Source organism: Thermobia domestica, chromosome 2, assembly GCF_964235325.1.
Source record: "Thermobia domestica chromosome 2, izTheDome1.hap1.1, whole genome shotgun sequence".
Classification (NCBI taxonomy): domain Eukaryota; kingdom Metazoa; phylum Arthropoda; class Insecta; order Zygentoma; family Lepismatidae; genus Thermobia; species Thermobia domestica.
In genome coordinates, this window is record NC_137455.1 from 2,863,833 (window position 1) to 2,886,797 (window position 22,965).

At 36.1% G+C, this 22,965-nt stretch overlaps 1 protein-coding gene across 2 annotated transcripts; it reads right to left on the reverse strand.

Moving 5' to 3' along the window:
• Window positions 1–1,930: 1,930 nt before the first annotated feature.
• Window positions 1,931–22,086, reverse strand: LOC145669846 (aurora kinase B-A-like). 2 transcript variants are annotated; one of them, XM_081738194.1, is made up of 6 exons: window positions 21,325–21,754; window positions 19,744–19,929; window positions 14,574–14,702; window positions 13,000–13,158; window positions 6,980–7,211; window positions 1,931–2,631 (listed from the first exon to the last, which is right to left on the reverse strand). In XM_081738194.1, exons 1-6 carry the CDS (start codon window positions 21,414–21,416, stop codon window positions 2,497–2,499), a joined length of 933 nt encoding a protein of 310 aa, XP_081594320.1. In that variant the 5' UTR covers window positions 21,417–21,754; the 3' UTR covers window positions 1,931–2,496. The 2 variants fall into 2 exon arrangements, with proteins under 2 accessions (XP_081594320.1, XP_081594323.1); XM_081738197.1 differs by lacking the exon at window positions 21,325–21,754 and adding an exon at window positions 21,932–22,086 and having other exon boundaries at window positions 1,932–2,631.
• Between the last annotated feature and the right edge of the window lie 879 nt (window positions 22,087–22,965).

The following is a 22,965-nucleotide window of genomic DNA, read 5'->3' on the forward strand; positions in this document are numbered from 1 at the left end:
TTAAATTTCACTGGTTCCTGCATTTTTATGACCATTTTCTGCAATATTCTTCGACAATCCCTGTAGAACCTGGCTGGTTCTATATCCTTAACATTTTTTTCCGAAATGTATTAAACTCCTGAAGGAACTTTAAATTCACTGTGGGTCCATCCATAGAAACCTGTATGATATTTTTGACATCAAGGGGTTTCACAGAGTCCATGAATGCTCCTAGGAGATCTGAGGCTCTGTTTCGTCCAAGTAAAGCCGAAATCAGGTAATCAGTACAAACCTCTCCCTTAGTAGTGTCCCAAATCTGACATTGACGTCCATTTGATTTTTCTGAGACACTTTATCAAGTAACTCATCGAATCTAATAACTAATGGGCTATTACCGCACACAGAAATTCCCTTTTAAAATGTGGTGCTAGACCAGATAAAATGATATAACCTATCTTAATACGGCCCAGTTGCATTTTTGCTGCTATTTCACTATCTGGGAATAAGTAAGGAAATAATTATACATTTCTCTCCGCAGAACGGAAAGATTTGTGCGTGTCAATTACTGGTAAACACCATTTAATCTCCGCATTAATAACATCCCTGTTTAACAGATACTTCTTGAAAGCACTTGAGTGAAGATCAGAAAATCCAATATTATTACTATTGCTGTTAGATTTATTAAAGACAACGCCCGTCGAGGAAGCTGAACACGAAACTATGCTAGTTTCTGGGCTTTTCACACCTGACGAGGAAGCTGAACATGAAACAGTGATAGTTCCTGGGCTTTTCACTTCTGATGAAGAAGCTGAACTTGATGTTTGTGGTCTTCTTATAAATATGTGAAGGTCGGACAAATTACAGGTTTTCTTCTTTTGTGTGTTTCTTCACAGATGCTTGGCGTCCCATACTGGCGACAGAAATAATAGCCTGAGGGAAAATTGGCAACCTGCTTTATAAGCAACTCTATCCATCACGACTCTGGAACTCACTAAAGAAATAATAAACACTTCTGCTTTATAAATATATCTTTCACGTTTGACTAGCCAATCCCGGAGGAGTGGGTCCTGAAGCCAACCTTCTTGAAACGAAGTCTTACTATGGAACTGAGAACCCTTTGATGTTCTTCCTGACATCATGAACCTGGAAAGAGTACAATAATAAGTTCTTGTTATAGATACCTACAAAATCAATGTACAGACCAATAACGACTTGTGTTTTCTTGCTTCGAAAACAGGAGACGATTCTAAATATTTGCCCTTGTAGCTAATATACCTAACAAGGGAATTTATCTCAACCGAAAATGCAGTGTCTATAAAATGTTCTAAAATATTAATAAATGTTAATAAAGCCTCAAATTTGTAACTTAATTTATTCTTTAAAAATTCAAGGATCTATAGATAAATTTATGCACCTTTCCAAGTTTTTTCAAGACCTTAAAAATTCACGCCTCCCGAAATTCCTGACACGTGGCCACCCTGATATTGTAAGGATCCATATACCCTCATGTTTTCACTATAAACACGTGTTTTTACAATTACAAACAGTGACAGACGCCAAGAAGGTGACTACACCTCCAGAAAGAAACGAAGAGAATTCGGAGACTTACGAAGAAAGCCGACAGCCACTCCACAGGTCCTCCCTATAAAAGGATGATTATAAGAGGACGACGGAACCTAGAAGTTACCAGAACCAATACTGATCGCTTACCTACCAAAACCTTTTCCGGAGCCTGCCATGGGCTACGGGGAATACCTTTAATACCTATTCCTGAGGCTGATATGAGCTACGGAATATATCCGATCTCGGCTGAGGTCGCTGTAGGCTAAGACAAATATCCTTTATTCCGAGGCCATATCATGTGCCGACGAACTTCACACTTATTCTACACTGGAAACCTTTAAAGACTTAGGGAAAAGATTTACAAGAATTTTGTAAAAAAATTTATAACACATTTATTATTCTTTTTATAATAAACAGGTAAATTCCATATACATTATTTAGACTGTACCTAAAGAACATTGCAATATATTCAAAGATCAGAGTCGATGACAGATCAATATCAAAGATATTTTCAATGGCATCAATTAGTTCTTCAAATATTAATTGCGAGTTTTGAATTTCCAGTCGACATTTAATGTCATCTACTACACTTTTGCAGGCTTCTGCCGAATTGCACACTAATTAGACTTGGAAAAAAAAAAAAAACTGACGATGTAAGATTTGAAGAACTTACAGATAAACATTTTTAAAAACTCTATTAAAGTTAGGCAAAAGAAAAAAATAATCATCTTTACAATCGCACTGGTAAATTACACAACAAAAGTGTTTCTAAAATGGTAAGAAGAGTTTTTAACAAGAGTCAGGTGCTGGGAAAACATGTTACGTCAAGACAAAATCTTACTTTGACTGCTTATTTATTTGTTGGAAAGCAATGAAAGTAAGGTTTTGTCTTCTTCACTCCTGCATTTATTCTACAGACGACAGATCTAAAGAAGAATGTGTTTTCAGCTTTGTCTACCAATCTCCTAAGCTTTCAGAGTCTGAGTCCGTGACTTCGGGTATCACTGGCAACTTTTTATGCTCCACAATCCATGGGTGATTCAACACCCCTTCCCATGGAAGCCTCGCTTCTGGTCGAAGGCGCAGCAACTGGAACACAAAATAAGAGGTAACGCTTTAAACAAAGAGACAACTCTTAAAGGGGAAAAAAAAAATTATTTGCATTCGAGAATTACGTCTAAAACCTGTGAAAGGAATAATTGAATTTTGTATATATACACGAGGAAGGATCAGAAACTAAGGTTACAAAGCCGATATTTCAGGAGTTTCGTAATTATAGAGAAATGAGAAATTTGCGGTAATTTTAATACATAGAGTTGGCAATTTGCAGTTTCAGCCATCCGCCACCTACGGCGTTAGTTGTAGGTACACAGAAATAGTGATTCGTTTGGAAAACTGGTCTCGCGAAGAAATCTGCTCAGTTATTCGATTTTTGTGGGCGAAATATGTAACCACGGCTGAAATTCACCGGCAGCTGATAGAGGTTTACGGAGAGACGTCGTTATTGAATGTCTCGTTAGCACGTCGCAGAATAATGTCGAAAGTCTGTATACAGCCCAGAGGACCACCACGCTGTTGAAGTAGTTTCGCTTGGACATCATCGACCACTCTCTCTACAGATCGGACCTCGCCCTAGTCCCCACACTTAAAGGAGCATCTGGGAGGCCATCGCTTCGTTTCAGACAAGGCGGTGAAACACTTTGTGACAACGTGGCTGAACACACAAGGACAGCATTTTACCAGGAGGGAATCTTCAAACTCATCCCACGATGCGATAAGCGCCTCAACCGATATGGAAACTATGTCGAGAAATAAAATGAAATGAAATCTTTAAGTTTTACGTCCCACGGTTATGCCGGTTAGGCTAAAGGAGACGGTGATGATGACAGATGAGTGAAATGGTGGAATGAAGAAAGTGGGAGGAAACGGGAGAACCCCGAGAAAACCCACGAGCACGGTGTTTGTCCACCACAAAGTTCACTTGGCGGGGGCTGGGATCGAACCCGGGACCCTAAGCACCAGAGGTGAACGCTCTACCACTGAGCCACCGCGCCCCACTATGTCGAGAAATAACTTAATGTATGTACTATCTGTTGGGTGTATTGGTTGTATGAAATAATATATACATGTTTCACTGCAGGCTTTGTAACCTTACTTTCTGATCACTCCTCGTATTTATTAAGTGATTTACTTTGGCCAACCGATATGGAGACTATGTAGAAAAATAACTTAATGTATGTACTACCTGTTGGCTGTTTTGGTTGTATGAAATAATATATACATGTTTCACTGCAGGCTTTGTAACCTTATTTTCTGATTATCCCTCATATATATATATATATAAAAGCTTAAAGGTATTTTGCGAACGAATTTGTAGCTACGTATAAGTGATTAATGGAAGCACATCGTTTATTTAATTTCTCTAAAATATAGTGCGAAAATTTTCTGTTTTGGTCTGGAAAACCTGGAAAAGTCAGGGAATTTTTTTTATCCAAAACAGTAGACACATTGATCTACTGTGTTGTAACCACTTCTAAATCGAACCTGTTCTCTTGACTGGGCGATATTTCAAATATATGCCTAAAAATAAAAAGACGCTATATTTTTTTGAAAATAGAAACTATTTTACATGCTTACAACAGGTAAATGTTTCGATGGCGTCTTTGATATTGAACGCATGTAGTTTCAACAAAATGGTGCTACCTGCCACTCCTCCCATGACACAATTGTTTTGCTTTATGAGAAATTCCCGGTACTTGCTCGCAAGGTGATCGGAACTGCTCATCGAAGTCATGTGAGCTTACTCCTCGTGACTACTTTTTTTTTTTTTTTTTTTTAATTTTATTTTATTTTATTATTACGTTTCTGAAATCACGGGTTTACGCAAAACTCAGAATTGTGCAAAAACTTAGAGAAAATTGAACGTGTTATTAGCTAGCTTGATAGGCATATGTATGAAAAAGTGATAACGAATTTCATCGAGAGAGTGCGGTGCTGCAGAGCAAGTCATGGAGGACATATGACAAACATTATTTTTCATTTTTAAATCGGAATATTTACCTGGCGTAATTATGCAAAAATATTTTCCATTTTCTATAAATAAAATATTTGGAAACCCATTAATTCTGACGTTCATGTTGAGATACCCTATACTTTTGGTAACCTTCCATCGTCCTATATAGCCATTCCTACCCACTCATATGTTTTAATTCATTTATTATACTTTACTAATCTGTCAAAATATAAAACAATACATATGAGTACGTGTCAAAATAGAGGTACCGGTAAGAACACATAATTATATGATACGTAAAAAGAATGTTTTTGTAAGGTACAGGCATTTACAAATATATTCTTAAGTATATCCCGACCAGAAAATGAATACAGACGGTAAGTTTTGTAACTGAAATGTAAACATCAATGTTATCAACCGGATAACTAGTAATTAATCTATTATAGTTCTTAATGTCATGTTCGCAATAAACCAATTCAAATTAAGACAAACAGTTTCATGAGTTTCGGAAATAATTTCCAGAATATTTTGAGTCACTCGCAGAAAAGTACACACACATACTCAATATTCATTTGGTAATAACTTGCGAATAAATTGGCCTTAGTGCTGTATAAAGTATAAGATTCTTTCTTTCAGAACTAGAATCTTCGTGTAAATTGATCACAAGGTACTCCATATACAAAGAGAAACTACGTTCAACCCAGGTGTTCCCATGTGATAATATTAGAACCCAGTGGCAGCTGGTAACAACTTATTAGATAATGTCGAAAACTATAATAATAATACTTAATGTGACCATGTGTGGCCATGAATATTGAGATCAAAGTTATGTTCCACGAAGCAAACTCATCGAAGAAAATCAGTGAAGTACTACGAGAATTTCCTCCGTTATATGAAGTAGTGAAGAAGTGAGTGGCACAGTGTGAACATGGCAATTTCTCAACAGATGGTGCTTCACGTGTAGGAAAACCAAAAACAGTAACTGTTCCCTAACTCGTGGGTGAAATTCATGACATTATTCCTGAAAATAGCAGAATCTCAGTAAAATGTATGGCAAAGAGTGTGAGCATTTCTCGGGAACGCATCAGTAGCCGATACGTACTCGCCGGCAATAATTCACAATGATTTGTACATGCGCATTCTCTCGGCAAAATGGGTTCCGAAAAATCTGTCAGCAGATCAAAAGTGTGAAAGAGTGGGGACATCAAGGGAAGGCATCCTCCATTTTGATCGCAATGCTCATCAATTTCTGTCACGAATAATAACCATGGACGAAACATGGCTGTACCACTACAATCCTGAAACAAACAATAGTCAATGGAGTAGTGGCACTTAGGTTCCCCTCGCCGCAAGAAGTTCAAAAGACAGAAGTTGGCTAAGAAAGGTTTGCAACATTCTCCTGGGATAAGGATGGAGTCGTGCTCATACACTACCTATCAAGTGTCAGACATTTAATGCAGAGTATTACCTGCATTACTCACAAAATTGAAAGACAAATTGAAAGTGCAACGCTGCGAAAAATTGACAAAAAGAATTCTGTTTCTTCAAGACAATACCCCCTGTCCATCGAACACTGGAAACATATCTGACACTGAATTATTTAAATTTTAATTCTATCTTATTCTCCTTATTCCCAGATCTAGCTCCGTCAGTCTGTTATTTAATCCCCAGATCTAGCTCCATCAGACTATTACTTATTCCCCAAACTCAAACATCATTTGAAAGGACGCCATTTTGGATTTGATTAGAGAGTAATTAGTGATATGGAACAGTCTTCCGATTTTTTTTTTTTTTTTTTTTTTTTTTTTTTTTTTTTTTTTTTTTTTTACTGGTCTGCAAAAACTGGAGCACCGTGCAAGGAAGTTTATTGGTCTTCGGAAGGAGTATATACAATAGAATAACTGTAAAATTTCATAATTCCACCTGCACTCTTTCTCGGTTAGCCTATGAACTTTTCAGCAGATTCTCGTATAAATCTCGTATAAACTTTTCTTTTGACTCGAACTTTTCACGAATATTTAGTAGCTTAGTATTATTTGACATAACATGGAATACACGGTAAAACAAAAATGAAAAAATGAAATCTTTGAGTTTTACGTCCCACGGTTATGCCGGTTAGGCTAAAGGAGACGGTAATGATGAGTAATGAATGAAATGGTGAAATGAAGAAAGTGGGAGGAAACGGGAGAACCCCGAGAAAACCCACGCACACGGTGTTTGTCCACCACAAAGTTTACTTGGCGGGGGCTGGGATCGAAACCAGGACCCCAAGCACCAGAGGTGAACGCTCTACCACTGAGCCACCGCGGCCCTCACGGTAAGACAAGTGCTAATACAATGACTGTGCAGAAAAGTGTTCCTGCAACTACCTTTCATATTTGCCTATGAAAGAAAAGAGCAGTATTATTACTCCCTTCTACATACCTTGCTTATAAGATCCCTCGCTGGCGCCGTCACATGAGACGGATACTTCAAATCTAGCTTCATTATTCGCTGATATGTTTGAGCGTGATGTTCAGCTTCGAATGGTGCATAGCCCACCAAAAACTCGTAGCACAACACACCCACACACCAGTGGTCTACTTTCTCATCGTGTTCGACACCACGAATCATCTCTGGAGGAAAATAATCGGGAGTACCACATCGGGTCATCCGCCTGTAATTAGTATTCAAAAAGAAACAGTAAGACAATGTAAATTAAACTAATGAAAAATGAGTTATAATGTAAATTCAGCATCATTGACTCCTCTGAAACTCCTCTGAGACTAATTTAAATCTAGATCCCTGGGGTGAACCCTACAAAATTATAAGTAATAAAGTTAAAATACCTACCACCCTCTCAACTCTAAAAAGAACAAATGGTACATATACAAATAATTGGGAAGAAACAATAGACTATCTAATAAAATCTCTTTTACCACAGGATATACCTGAAGAAGATAATAACTCACAAAGTTTCATAAGAAGAGAAATGCAATTACCACCTTTAGAAGACAGAATAGAAGTAATAGAAAACCAAGAAATAATAAATAACATAAAACGACTTAAAAGCAAAAAAGCTCCTGGACCGGATGGAATAAAATTGGAAATTTTTAAACATAATGCTGACACATGGGCACCATACCTAGCAAAACTCTTCAACTTGTGTTTTAAAAACGGACGAATTCCAAAAAGGTGGAAACAAGCAAATTTAATCATATTCAAAAAGTCAGATGACAAGAAAAATGACGATCCAAAATCTTATCGACCTATCTGCTTATTAAATGTAATAAGTAAACTTTTCGAACGAACCATTGTGGAAAGAATAAACAAAAACAGAATTTTAAATAATGACAAATTGCAATATGGTTTCAGAAAAGGAAAAAGCACCGAAACAGCTGTAAAAAGACTAATTGACCTCATAGAAGATGGTAAACTGGAGAAGTACCAAGTTGTTATTTATGCCGACATTAGTGGTGCTTTTGACAATCTATGGTGGCCCGCACTATTTAAAGAACTCAAAAAACTAAAAATTAGCAAAGCTCTTTACAACATCATGCTGGATTACTGTACTGACAGAACGATTACATTAAAATCTCCAGGAAAAGATATAACAACAATAAGCACCAAAGGATGCCCACAGGGTTCAATATGCGGACCTACAATGTGGGACATTACTTTCCAACCATGTTTAAGAAAACTAAACAATCTAAAAGAAACATTAGGTGTAGTTGGATATGCGGACGATTTAGCAATTGTGATGACAGCATCCTCAAGAAGACAAATAGAGCAAAAAGGAAATATAATATTAGAAAATCTAGAAAGATGGTGTATAGAAAATAAATTAACTCTATCGGTTAATAAAACGAAAATTACAGTATTTGGCCAAACTCTACAGAGAGAACCCATAATCAAAATTAGGAACACTAAAATAGGAATTGTGAATGAATTCAAATATTTAGGTGTATGGCTAGACAAACGACTAAACTACGAAAAACATATAACTGAAACAACAGAGAAGATGAAAAAAATAGCCAACAAACTCTTAACAGTGGCTATGAAAGATTTTAAAATTGACAGAAAAATTTTTAAATTGTATAACAAAGCTATTCTAATGGCTATTGCACAATATTGTGCCGGAATCTGGGGTCATAGACTGTTTCTAAACAAAAACTTAAGGCAAAAATTAATAAGAGTACAGCGATTAATGCTAATTAGAACCCATGGCATCATAAAAACTATCTCTGCAGAAACAATACAACTTTTGGTCAATGAAGAACCCATACACCTTCAGATATTAAGAAGATGTATTAAGACGTGGCTAAAGAATAATGAGAGAACGAAGATATTGGAAATTACGGGAGAATTGCCAAGCACCGAAGACGATATTAACAAACTGATTAAACGGAAGTGGGAAGATGAATGGAGGGATTCGATAAAGGGACAAAGAACAAGAACCATTATCCCAAACTTAAAAATAAGAGAAGAAATGGGAACAATAAGCAGTGAATTAATAGAATACATCTCGGGACATGGACCGTATAAATCTCATCTGAGAAGACTTAATATAATTAATGACGATAAATGTACGTGTAATGAAATACAAACACCAGAACATGTCTTCTGGAATTGCAATAATTACATAACAAATAACAAAATAAGAGAAATAAGAGACCAATTAAAAAGACATAATATACAAACTTTAATAAACGATAAAATAAAATTAGGAAAATTACAAATTGTTGCAAGACATGTATCAAGAAACTTGTGGAAGGAAAGAAACGATGAAAGAAGAAGAAATTAACAAGACCCACACCCTATATTGTAAATATAAAGAAATAAAGAATTAGAAGAAAGTAAACTAATCAAACAGAAAAAAAAAAAAACTAAGTTCTGATGACAATTCCAGAACTTAAACCTTCACGTTCCTTATTTGTGTTAGTGTATAGTGCCTTGTTTAGTGTTTTGCTAGTGGTGGCAGGATTTTAAAATATAACAAGTGTTTTAGAAGAAGAAAGAAAATAAGAAGACTTTACAAAGCTGGTGAGAGAAATTCAGACAGACCAAAACAGTTCTGATGTTGATTTCCAGAACTAACAACTAACGAAAAATTGGAAATCTGGAAGTCCGATTTCCTTTCAAAGAATTTTCTTTTTAGTGGGAAAGACAGGTATGAATAACACCAAGAAATAAATTCATACAGGGGAGATAACTATTTAAAGAAAAAAAAAAAAAAAAAAGATCCTGGTAATACTTGTTTAAATTGTTTACTAATTATTTCTTTTCTCTTTTCAGCTTACCTTAACATTTTATGCAAGGTGTTTCCTGCTCATGTATATGTATGTAGTATGTGTGTGTGTGTATGTGTCTTTGTGTATCTTTTCAATTTTTTTTAAAAAAGGAAATAAAACAACAAGAAAAAATAAAGAATAGGGCATGATTTAAATTTTGTTTTAGGTATCATGCCAATAAAAGGTAAGCCTCGCCTCACCCTAACTGAGGCCAATCATAAAAAGAGGAGAGAAATCATACGGGAAAAAAAAGGTAGTAGAGAGAGAATTACGAGTAAGAGGCAGTAGCGTCTGCCATTTAATAAGACCATATGAAATGGCAAAGGCAGGGGAAAGTGGAGGCTTAAAAAAAAAAAAAAAAAAAAAAAAAAAAAAAAAAGACTCCTCTGAAAACTGACAGTCTTTTCAAATTGACTTCCGTCAAAGCACACTAGTTATACGCTTTCACTATGTACCATAGATGTTCATTTTACTCCGATCTCACTCATCCTCGCCCTCGCAGTGGCAGTTGGCCTTCGCCGTCGTTCACTCTCGCTCTCGTGAAGGGAGTTGTCCGTCACCCTCGCTGTCCAAGCTTGTCCTTGCCCTCGCGTCATTGTGGGCGAGGGAATTTGAGGGTGAGGATGCCCTCGAGAGGGCCACCCTCGCGAGGATAAACATATCTGTTCATCACTACCAGATTAGTTGTTAAATGTTTCATAATGTTACAGTAAATTCCATGAACATTGAAGCGAAATAAGTAAAATGATAAGATTGATAATTTAAACTGCGCAGATTAGCGGTGTAAATATTTACACCATTACGCAAACTCAATTTCAAATACAACCATTATTATACACTTCATTTTCATACACTTGTTCTTATAGCAACTATATCGATTTCCTAATTAAATTCAATTTATAGATAATTTTGTCTTATATAGCAACTAATCCTCATCTTATATAAAGTATAAAAGGGCTAAACATTCGATGTAAACAAATAAGAACCGTAAATTATGACAGATTACTGGAATTGCAATTTAATTCAATTTTAAGCAGTATACATTTTTTATATGATTGTTCAAATCGCTTTATAAAAATCCGGATTATGAATTACACTAACTTTTTTTTAATTAAAAATACAAGTATATTTTATCTCACTATATATATATTTTATCTCTCTCTCTCTCTCTCTCTCACACACACACACACACTTTCTCTCTCTACATATCCACCTGTATATTGCAATAGGTGTAAGCTATCACGCACATGAATATTTTCATTTTGGACGTATAGTTTAAGGTTGATATTCAAATCAGAAATCTGTTCCCATTATAACAATGTTAACTTTCCTCAGTTTAGCGTCTTCGTATATAAATGATGACAAGGTGAATAAATGTGACAGCTTTGAAACGTGACAATTGATCTGATTTTGTTTTTTGAAGCATTTCAAAATAGAACTTTATATTTTAAAAAATGTTTCCCTATATTGAGGAAAAAAAACTTTCCATAGGCAGATTCGAACTACCGCCCTTCGATGCTAGAATTTCAACAGCACTAGTAAACACGTTTGACCACAGAGGCAACTTACGGAAGGATACGTTGTAATATTGCTAATAGATCGCTCCAAGCGCATGTTCATACTTGAAGTTTTAAATAGTCATTTTCTGTCTTTTTCACAATTTCAACTGAAGATATTGATTGATTTTGCATATTGGAACTGTGCATGAAGTATGAATTGTATGTTGATCCCATAAATACGTAGCCTTCTGTTCAGTTCATGTTTCTGTTCAATAACTTCACATGTTAGTGAGTGTTCCTAATACCTGTACACTGCGTTGAATCATTTTCCCCGGAATATTCTTCGCATAATAATTTGAGAGACTAGAGTTTCATAAGAATAAAGGTTTTCTGCTCATAATTTTCTTATTTTGCTTTATTTTTTCTCCAAAATTATAAATAATTATTCGTTTACTACATTGTTTTTGTAAAGAAAGCACACAGAAGCAATGATATATGAAGAAAACGGAGTTATTAATGAAAATGTGAAAGTTACAGTATATGCAAACTTTTTTTTTTTTTTTTTTTTTTTTTTTAATGACGGTATCTTCTTAATTAAGTTCCCTGTTGTAGTTTTCACATCTATTTCTATATAGAAGACAGAGAATTGATGGTATTCTTCTGGTCCTGTGTTCTCACGTCCACTCTCGAAGCATCTCTTACAATTCCTTTTATTAGTTCGGTTGATCTGCAAAACAACTCTTACAATCAGTCCATAGCCATATTAGGCAATCTCTGGTACATTGATCTCTCATCAAAATGTCAGGTGGTAATATGTGATGTCACAGGTTTAAACTATGTCTTCTGTATCGCTGATGTTCCTCTGAACTGGAGGTAAGTCTCTCCTTCCCATGTTCTGTTGACTTCAAAAAATTTTCAAAGCTCAGCCTGACGATGCGATGACACGTGTCTGAATCGAGAAAATAACCACTTTTAGGTTTTCAGCCAATGTATCTCATCCATGTCGTGAAATGTTTTGAGACGCAGATTTCCATCCGTGATTTCAGCGTAACCAAAGGTGATGGATAGGAATTCATTGTCTGTCGATGCTGACATTCAACTAAGTGAAGTTAAATGACTTACTAGAGAATTCAGAAAGTCTAGGAAAAGTACTCAGTAGGAAGTAAAAATGAAATGAAAGTATGGAGCTTTAGGGATTTATGAGAGAATATTGGCTGCAAAAAACTTTGCTGTATGCAGTATTTAATAAATAAAAAGGAAACTCAGAGAATGATTCGCAATGAAGAAAAGTGCTATATTGAAAGAATAATAAATAAATAAAAAAAAAAAAAAAAACTCTTGGGGTTGATGACCATTCTGTTCCCGGTTCTAGGCTGTGCTTTGTGATTGAAACAAGAGGGACCTAGACTACTTAACAATACATAATAAATATTTTTTACTGATATCGTATACACTGTATTACACGGTTTTAACTCGTTGATTAATTGCAGTTTAACACTCTAATACAGCACTGCCACCGAGAGCATTGTGACAGGAAATACTGCTTGAAGTGGAATCCGAACTACTATTCGGATTTTTATCCTAGAATTTGCTTCACGAGCCGGGATAGAATCTTAGGGAGTACGCGCATTAGTCATAAAGCCATCTTAAGAACCGAATCACCGAATGAACTTACCTCAAAGAAGGAGCGTGAACTGACCATCCGAAGTCAGCTATTTTGATTACACCGTAGTACGAAACCAACAAATTCTCTGGTTTGATGTCTCTGTGGATTACTTTATTCTTGTGGCAGTAGTTCAACGCATCGGCTACTTGATACAAATAACTAGCAGCCCTGTAAATAAAAAATATGTCAACAAATAAAAATTGAACAAACAGAAAAATGTATATAATAATTTCAATCTTAAATAAGGAAATTAAAGTAAGAAACATCAATTACTTTAAATGTAGTACAGGTATTGAACACAGAACATGGAATTTTATTACTAACGCAAAATTAAAATCTCACCAAATCAATACGACTTTCCTGATAAAGAAAATGCTATATTGCCGAAGCTGTAACGTAGATTAGTAATTGTAAGTCATTGCTTTGATCATGTTTTATTTTCATTTTAGTTGAATATAATTTCAGAGATAGAATGAGCAGCATTCAATCATATTACAATATCAAAATACTAGCAGGAACAAAAGTTCATAATACAAGTACCTGTCTCTACTGTGAAGTTAAACAGCTTCTTGCAAAAGACTACTACAACGGTAATACTGAGGATTCCTAGGTCCGATTTCTGGTGTTGCCCAAACTCAATGCGGTGTATGTAAATAACAACAATAAAATTTTTATTTATTTAACAATCAGCAGATACAGCTCAGAGGCCATTTTATACTGAATATCTAACAACAACAATAACAATGGAAAGTATGTGGGAAGGTATCGGTCAGGGCCTGTTTAGTAGGTATCATCCCGGCATTTGCCTGGTAGAACTGAGAAAAAAACTCAATCAGGATGGTCAGCAGAGGGAATCGAACCCATAATCTCCCGAATGCGAAGCCAACGCCTTACCACTTAATCTACTTCGCTCGAGTTAAAGAGGAAGCGTAGTATTTAGCGTACTGTAGCCTAAGACCGTAACAGGTACGGTAAGCAGATAACCTGCCTTTGATTATCCACTTAGCTGCAAATGTAAGAATGGTATGTTAACATTTACTGCCGTATCCTCCTTTACTTGCTATGAAACATACAATGACATAATTATAAGAAGAATTTCCCACATTAAAAGTTTGAAAACAGAAGAAGAAAGAAACTATTTGATATCACAGTAAAGAGTATTCATAACCAAATTCTTTTTAGAGATTATTTTCAGTAAGAGTAGCTGAAATGCTTGTTCTACCACGGGAAGAATAGGTCTGTGGAAGTATTTAAATCCTCTCTCCCTTAGGACAGGTTTCAATGTAAGTCTAAGGATATAAACCCACGAGATAATTCATTGTGGGCATACATTTTGAACTCCCTTCCCCTACTTAGGATATGCCCAGCTAATTACAGTAACATGATAAAAGCCCAACTTGAGGTACGTTCTATGTTCCAGAAGTAATTTCAAATGGGTCATCTGCTTTCTCGACCCCGAAAACTGTGGATTCGAGACTAATCTTGATCATTTTGGACATAAATATTATTCTTCCCTTACGAAGCCGGGCACTTCTGCTAGCTATTAACATATACTACCTTCCGTCAGAATAAAATATACATACTTTTCTTCAGTAAATCTTCCAGCCTCTTGGAGTTCGTTGTACACCTCGCCACGCCCTGCATATTCCAGCACTAAGAAAATTCGTTTCTCGTCATGGAAAAACGTATAGAGTTTCAGAATGTTTGGATGACTGGAAAGGAAGTCAAAATCATTACAATTACGAGATGTATTAGGAATAGTTCAAAGCATAGAACACTAACTTCCCAACTAACAATTACTATAATAAAGAAAATAATTTTCGTACCTTTGCATAGTTTTATTTATTTGGATCTTAATATTTCATTTACCTTTGGTTCTGGAGCTTCTTCGGAATTTCTTAACTTTTCAAACGTAAAAAAACTACGGAACCCAGAGGTTCAAAGATACATTCACACAGGATCTTCACTGACTTCTGTCCTTAGCCAAGTGGATCCAATTTCTACTTTGTATTCCTATTTCTGCGAGATCCCTCTTAATATCGCACTCCCATCCGAGCTAGGTCTTCCTAATAGTTTATCTCCGCTTAAAATTTTGAAACTGCTCCTACTTTCTTCAATTTGGCCATATGTCTGTCAACCTCAGCCTTCTAGATTCAATGACTCAACAATGTTCAATAACTGGCCTAAATTATGTAGTTCCTTGTTATACAGTTTCCATATTCCCCATTCCTTTCTGGCTTGGGTACAAATACTCAGCTCAGGATTCTATTTTCAAATACTTTCAGTTTGCGTTCTTTCTTCAAAATAAGTGACCATGTTTCGTAACTATATAGAACAATGCCATAATTATCGTTATATATATATATATTAAGCTTGAAACTCTTCGAGAGAATTAGCTTCGTTGATGCACTTGTATATGTTCTGAATGTTTTTGTATTTACTATTATCTTCAATAATTTTAGCTTTCTTTGTTCTAAAGGATTTGGGAATTTCCCGCCGTCAACTAAATTTTGTGTAGTCACGTGGTTCGTTTATAACCTGTTTTCTATTCTCTTCTAGTTTAGTGCATTCCTGATGGAATCATGGTTTCTTCGTGTGTATTTCCTTGTCTCCCAATTTATCTTTTGATAAAACGTTAATGCTATTTCTAATTTTAACCCAAGTGTCCTCAACACCACTGCATTCCGAATCTTTTAAAATCGAGAATCTTCCTCTCTCCAATTTCTTTAAATTAAACTTCTCCGTTTTCAGATAGCCTGCTGAAAATTTCCTTTTTTTCAATGATAATATATACCTTTTATAACCGTTCGTACCAGGTAGTGGTCAGTCACAGTCAGCTCTTCTAAACGACCGAACATTAATTATTCTAGATGCTATTCTTTTATCTACTAAAACGCGATCAATCTGATTATATGTTTTCATCTTGGAGATCCAAGTATATTTATGAATGTCATCATATAGGAATTTTGTACGCTTCACGATAAAATTTTTGGATGTTGCAAAGCTCATGAGTATAACCCCGTTGTCATTATGCAGACGGTTTCCCTATAACAGGTTTGAAAATATTCTCACGTCATACCTTCGCATTGAAATCCCCTAATCGACTTTTCATATGGTATCGCGGTGTAATAAACTTAGTTATGAATTATTTTTGGTGTGCCCAGCTCAGACAATTTAATCCCTTTTTTTAAAAAAAGGTTGCTATTTTTCCGTGCATAGTGTAAGTAATCGTTGTAGGTTCGTGCAACGGATATATCAGCAACGAGGCAGACGAAGCAGCCGACGGCCTTGGCCATCGACAGCAGCCAATCACAATCCTACCTGTGCTTACGTCACTTTGATAGGTGGGACTCACGTGAGAAGCGGGGACAAAGAGGAAGCTGCGTGACGTAGCTAGCATTCGGCGCCAACACTTTATGAGAAGAGAAGCATTTTCCATTCACTGTTGCAAACAATTCATATAAAAATGTAAAGTTTTGCATATCCATTTGTATTTTTGTAATCAGAAGATATCCACATTTTCTATTGTTATAATATGTCCACGTCATTTGAAGAGATGTAAGTATCGGGCTTAACGTCAAATATAATCACTGTTTTATGCGTATCATTGGCGTTATTCTGGCCCAGAAATTGTCACCTCGTATTCTTCATTTTGGCGTGCATGGTGCAATATAATATGAACGAATTCTTATTATTTTATGTTCTTTTTCAGTTCAAATGATGCTGGAGTTTTATTCTATTCGTAAGTTTAAGGTTGTCGTTTGAATTTTTGACTATGTGTGGTTAGCGGTGAAAGATGCTATTACTCTAGTGATAACTTGTTTCGTCGTTAACGCTCGGGCGAGATATTCAATCAATGACTACCTATTGTAATGCTTATTCTACTTTGATCTTCATCCTATGGGGTAAACATCACCGCGGGATTTAGTTAATTACACATTCTACTTTGTAAAAATTTTATTTATATCGTCACTCTTATCTTCTGTTGGGACGTGTGCGTTTAAAACAATAGAATACGGATGAGAGTCGGTAGTCTTACGCCAAACCATCCCCCCCCCCCAAGCTGAGGGGTTACCCCTTGTCATTTGTCCGTAACTGCTTATTCAAAATATTCGCAGCTAACCTCTCTGTCTAGAGGCTTTCTTCTTGATCCGCAACCTTGACGACGTGCCATGCCGTGATGACACGAACGCACTAGAATCGGGATTCACATGTAACTTATTGAAAACAATCTCTCAAAGGCTCTGTAAAAAGTTTTAAGAGCTTCAACACTTACTTATGGAAAATGCGTTTATAGTCTAATCAAAAAAAAAAAAAAAATAACAATTTTTGCACTCGTCATTGTCATAATCAACGAAGTTTTAAAAGGTTAAATCCTCCGAAAAAAACTTAACGAAATAATAATAAGAAAGAAAAATGCAAAGGTACGTAAATATATAATTTGCATATAAAGTATGGAAACTTTAGCGTACTAACAATTAGTATCCTTCAGGAGTGCATCAATTACAAGTTCCTCAGAACCAAAAAAAATATTTGGCACTGCTTCTTCGTTAAACATATAGACTGCCATTAACATAATCTACAATATGTATATAATCACTACCTGCATGACACATTTAAACTACGACCCCCGTTGCTGAATATTACCACTTATTCTCATCAATACCCTTTTTCCAACAATTCATACTACGAAATTAAATGAAATCGATAAGTTTTACGTCCCATGGTTATGCCAGGTAGGCTAAAGGAGACGGTGATGATGAGAAATGAATGAAATGGTGGAATGAAGAAAGTGGGTGGAAACGGAAGAACCCAAGAAAACTCAGGTACACGGTGTTTGTCCATCACAAAGTCCACTTGGCGCGAGCTGGGATTGAACCAGCAACTTCACAGACCAAAGACGAAAGTTCTACTGTTTACAATAATTCAAACACGAAACACATCATGCAAAGGTATATGTCCGATTATTCTAATACTTGAAGCCCTTAATACTAACTGTATGAACTGTCACCGTCCTACAGCTCATTTTATGCGATTTAAAAGAAACATTGAGAAAATAGATTTATTCCGAACTTTATTAACCAACCCTCGTATAAATCCAAATGTTCTAGAAACTCTTTTGTCATCGCTTTGGAATGTCTTTTCATCTGTGTTAGTAGACTTCCGTTAGATTTCGTAACCATATATGGGCATATATTGCAGAGACAGTGATTTCCTTTGTGAACGTTCTCTAATTCCGGAAGATCGGGAAAGTCGCAAAAACACTTTACTTCTTGTCATTGCTCGACGCTGATTTGATTATTTAAAATGGCCGCACTTCTTCAGAGTGTGAGTGGCAAGAGTGTGAACTTGTTATCATACGTCATCACCGGAGGTTCTCAGCCTCGAGGACATATACGCAATGGTAAATTGAACAAAGCAGGCAGTTGCCCCGTGTATGTTCGACGAGAAACCCGTCGACGCCGCTCCGCGCGTAAACGCGCCTTTTTCTTTTATAGTCAGCATTCAGGCTGTTTATAATTATAGTGCTACCAAGTGGTGACGCGCATAAAGTTTGATATATACACGAAAGTGACAGTGTACATTTTCACAGTGATTTTTATATAAGTGCACTTGTTTAACAGTACGTCAATAACGACCCTATGGAACAAAAATCATAGTTCCTATTTGGAGCTCTTATTGAAGAAGCAGCGGTGGAAAATTAACCTTGAGACTTCAGCTTCAGAAACAGCGCATTTCCTCGAATACGGGACAACGAGGGAGCAACTTCAACAGGCTAGCCGAAGAAACACGTGAGTTTACTAATATTTTAAGCCACCACGTCATTTATTATTAAAGCCACGCCACCATCGTGTCAATAGTGTTAAATTATCAATGGTGAATATATATTGCAAATATAAAAACATGTAATATTTGTGTTCTTATAGTAACATTATATTTCTTTTATCGAAAAGTGACTTTATCATTTGTTACATGTTTAATACTTAATTTTTATTTATACGTGTAGCTAAACAACAAACCTTACGTTGCTTACATTTTCATCTACCATACCCCCAGTTATCGTAAGTGAAACTGTAGGCATGGGCAGTGGTCGTTTACGTCATGGCGTAACTGGGAAACATAACTAAGAAACGGGGAAGGTATGAGGAATAAAAATTTACTCCGAACCACGACGTAAATAACGATTACAGAACTTCCACCGTTCTCTACACTCTTGGGCCTAATCCCTTTGGAAAATTTTGGTCACATATAAAAGAGGTCACTACTGAATTGGCATAAATGAACGAAAGTAACACCAACAGAAATATCCAAATATAAGTTTAGCCTATTTCTTTCCTTTCGAGTGGCAGTGTCACGTGTACACCGCGTGAAAGAGTTTGGTTAAAGCATTGAAACAAAACGGAATGGTATGCAACCAGGTTGACATGTTCTACGGTTGGGTTGCAACTTACTAAGGGGCTTTTCATATAACAACCTTCTATGGGAATACATGAGGAGAAAGCTTATCTTCGAATCAACTGGATGGATCACCTCCATCAAAAACTTGATTCCAAATTCTTGACACTCGACAAATTCTGGCCAAAATTTATGGACTCCACCAAGAACTTGCTGATATTTTCTTGTGCCCCGGACAGATGGACAGAGTAAACCAAACTCCTTAAAAGTTGTGATACTAAAGCAATAAAAACCGAGTTCTAAATAGCCAATTAACTAAAATAAAAATAAGAAAGTTAATTACCACTTAATACTCACTCTAACTTGGTTTGTATTTCAATCTCTCGTAACAGCTGTTTCTCTATTTTGTTTCTCTTCAGCTGTGATTTAAACAGAAGTTTCAGCGCCACAATATACTTGGATTTCTTCTCTCGCGCAACATACACTCGACCAAACTTTCCTCGGCCTAATGGCTTGCCGATCTCAAAATCATCGAGACACCACCTGTGAATACAGTCAACAAATCAGATATCACAATGTACAGGAAACTCTTCAAAAACTTTTACTAGCACGACTACCGGAGTTAAACTATAATAAGTCATATACGAAAGAGAAAAACTATGAATAGTTGCCTGATTTACGTGGCACTTGCACCTTCGGAATTTTTATTGTGATACGTGGTATTCACACATTACCAGATAATCAGGTTGACTACCTAACTCTATGGCTTATAGAACCCGGAGGTTTGCAGCCAACTGGATCCAGTTTCTACTTTGTATTCCTATCTCTGCGAGATCCGTCTTAATATTGACCTCCCAATGCGCCTAGGTCTTCCTAATAGTCGTTTTTTGATTGGTCTTCACCACTTGTAATGATTTTACACTAGTAACCTTACACTTGTAAACCTAAACTACAGCTGTATTGCTTTGTATTCAATTCTGACGCCTGCAAAAATTGGTCCCTTATATACATGTCTTAATACAAAGCATTGAATTTTACCTGTAAATCTTCCAAAATGTGCGCTAAAACGACACCTGCACCGTAGCTTTTATGGCAATGACTGGATTGTGTATTTACACGCAAATCGTGAAAGAATTGCAATTTTTTAAAAATTTGCTTCCAATGTTCCTCTTGAACTTCACTTATGCTACATCGGGTATAGTCATATCGCCCACTGCAAATGTTTTGGGAGAACAATAACAAGGAAGTTAATGAATCATAATTCTTGAACAATTACTTCAAGTGTGTATGTAAATTTGACTTGCCCGCAATATAGTTCGAATGCCAATTAGTATCTCCCACAAACCTATCGACGGCTCCGGAGAAGGTACTGTGACTTACAGTGGGGTTAACTGCTGTATCGCCGGACCAGTTTTAGGAAATTAACCGGGTCAATTGGAGAATTTATTTAAGTTTGTGAGGAAGAATGAGTGAAAGTCAGGTAAGGGGAATAGTAAAAGTTAAGAAAGTGGTTGTATTTGCTGATTGTTTTTGATGTAAGTAGCACTGTATGTGGAGGCGGATAGACTATTTCGCGGAGAGATACACTTGTTTTATTATACGGATCCATAGACTGTAAAATGCACAGAAAAATTTGGGCAAGTCTTTAATTTCCCCCATTTCATGTCGAGAAGAAAACCCAACGAACCCCTGCGGGGCTTCTAACCCGTTCCTACTTTTATTACTCCTCCTCCTACTACTACTACTTATATTATGGATCCGTATAGTAAAACTACACGCCTAATAACGTAATCTAACGTAACGTAATGTAATCCACCCAAATATAACCAAATGCAGTACATTTTGGTACTTTTTTTTTCGATTTTCAAATTGGTCCGGCGATACACAAGTAATGCCCTTACAGTGAGCCGTTGTAAACGACCTCGATTATGCGTATACCTAACGTCGCTGATTCGCCTGCTCCCTACGGACGTGCCCCCTCGCTGCGGCTTGGGCCCTCTGTTGCGTTCCTGCTCTGACTCTGCGTTCATGCTTTTTAATGACCATCATGCTAGTAAAAGTTGGTCCGTGTTTTATTGCACTGTGGTTTTTATGCCATACCCACACACTGTATTTACACTCAGCACAATCATAAATAACAAACTGTAATCACTACTAAGTAAGCTAAAGTCACTATTAAGTGACTTGGTGAAGAAGTTAAATAACACCCTACAGTTCTATCCTTCTTTCACAAAGATAACTCATTTTTAAAATTTAATTTGATTTGATTTTAACGTCCCTTTCAGCAGCGAGGCTATACTGAGTAACGTGGAATCCGTATTACATGAGCTCCACGGGAATCGAACCCGATTCTTTCATGCCACAGGCGCTTACACTAACCGCTTAGCCACGAAGGAGCTCTTCTCGAAATTTAAAATCAAACATGTTATTAAATCAGTAATCTGAGAACACAAGTTACCCAGCATATTTGATCTTTATCGAAATCCCATTACTACTTCCCAATCCAATGCACTCCGATATACAACCACATATATTTTAATTTTACCTATACTCTGTCATTTTCTAATAAAAATAAATTAAAACTTTATGATTTTTGTAACTCCCGCTACTTGGCAAAATACAGACGCACAGTAATCACAGACAAAAGTAAAATATAGATATCCTTCTTCTTCCTCTTAATAGAAACATGGAGGAAATGGAAAATTCCAAGAGAACGAATCTTTCAACGGATTAAAAGAGAATCGAATCTTTTATAGAGACCGAATCTTTTAGGAATCTTTTATAGGCTAGATTTGTCTTCGGTGCAAACGAAAGATAAATTGAGTTAGTAGATTCAGTTGACGCAAAACCAAGATGCGTCATTGAATTTGTATGGGATCTTTTTAAAAGCATCATAATTGTAATGTATGTGAAACTTTAAAAATCTTTTAAAATAAACATAATTAATACAAGAACAATTTATTCAAGTCTAGATATTTGCATTATATATTTGTGCCAGGATTTGCAAATACTACAAGCATAATTGCTTACTCTACCATATTTTTAATAATGATATGCGAAATGGAAGGTATAATAATGATATCATGCAAGATGTAAGGCATAATTATGAACTTAGTGTGTGTGATTTTCCTTATTATTGTTCCTTTTATTTTTGTGTTGATATCTAAATGACGTATCTCACTGGCGCAAATCCCGGGGGAATGAGGGAACATGTCTCCTCCAATCTTGGAACTGGGGGAATGTCCACCCCAACAATCCTATTTGAAATATGTTTTTTTTTTGGGGGGGAATGTGATGATTTGTGTCTGATTGGCACAAAAGTAAGTGAGATAAAATTGATGTTCCCTAGGATAAGCCTTAAATCTTTCCGCTTCTGAATTTTGTAGACAATTCTACTCACTGATCTTCCACATTTATTTTTGAACTTCATAAATCCAGTTTGTAAAAAATAACTGCATCACTTACGAAAAGTATGGCAGGACATCTAAAGAATTACAGTTGTTTCTTTTAGCAGTGATATACATTCATAAATTTTCATAAAAACAAATCTGATGTGGTTTTGTTACACACTCTTTTGTT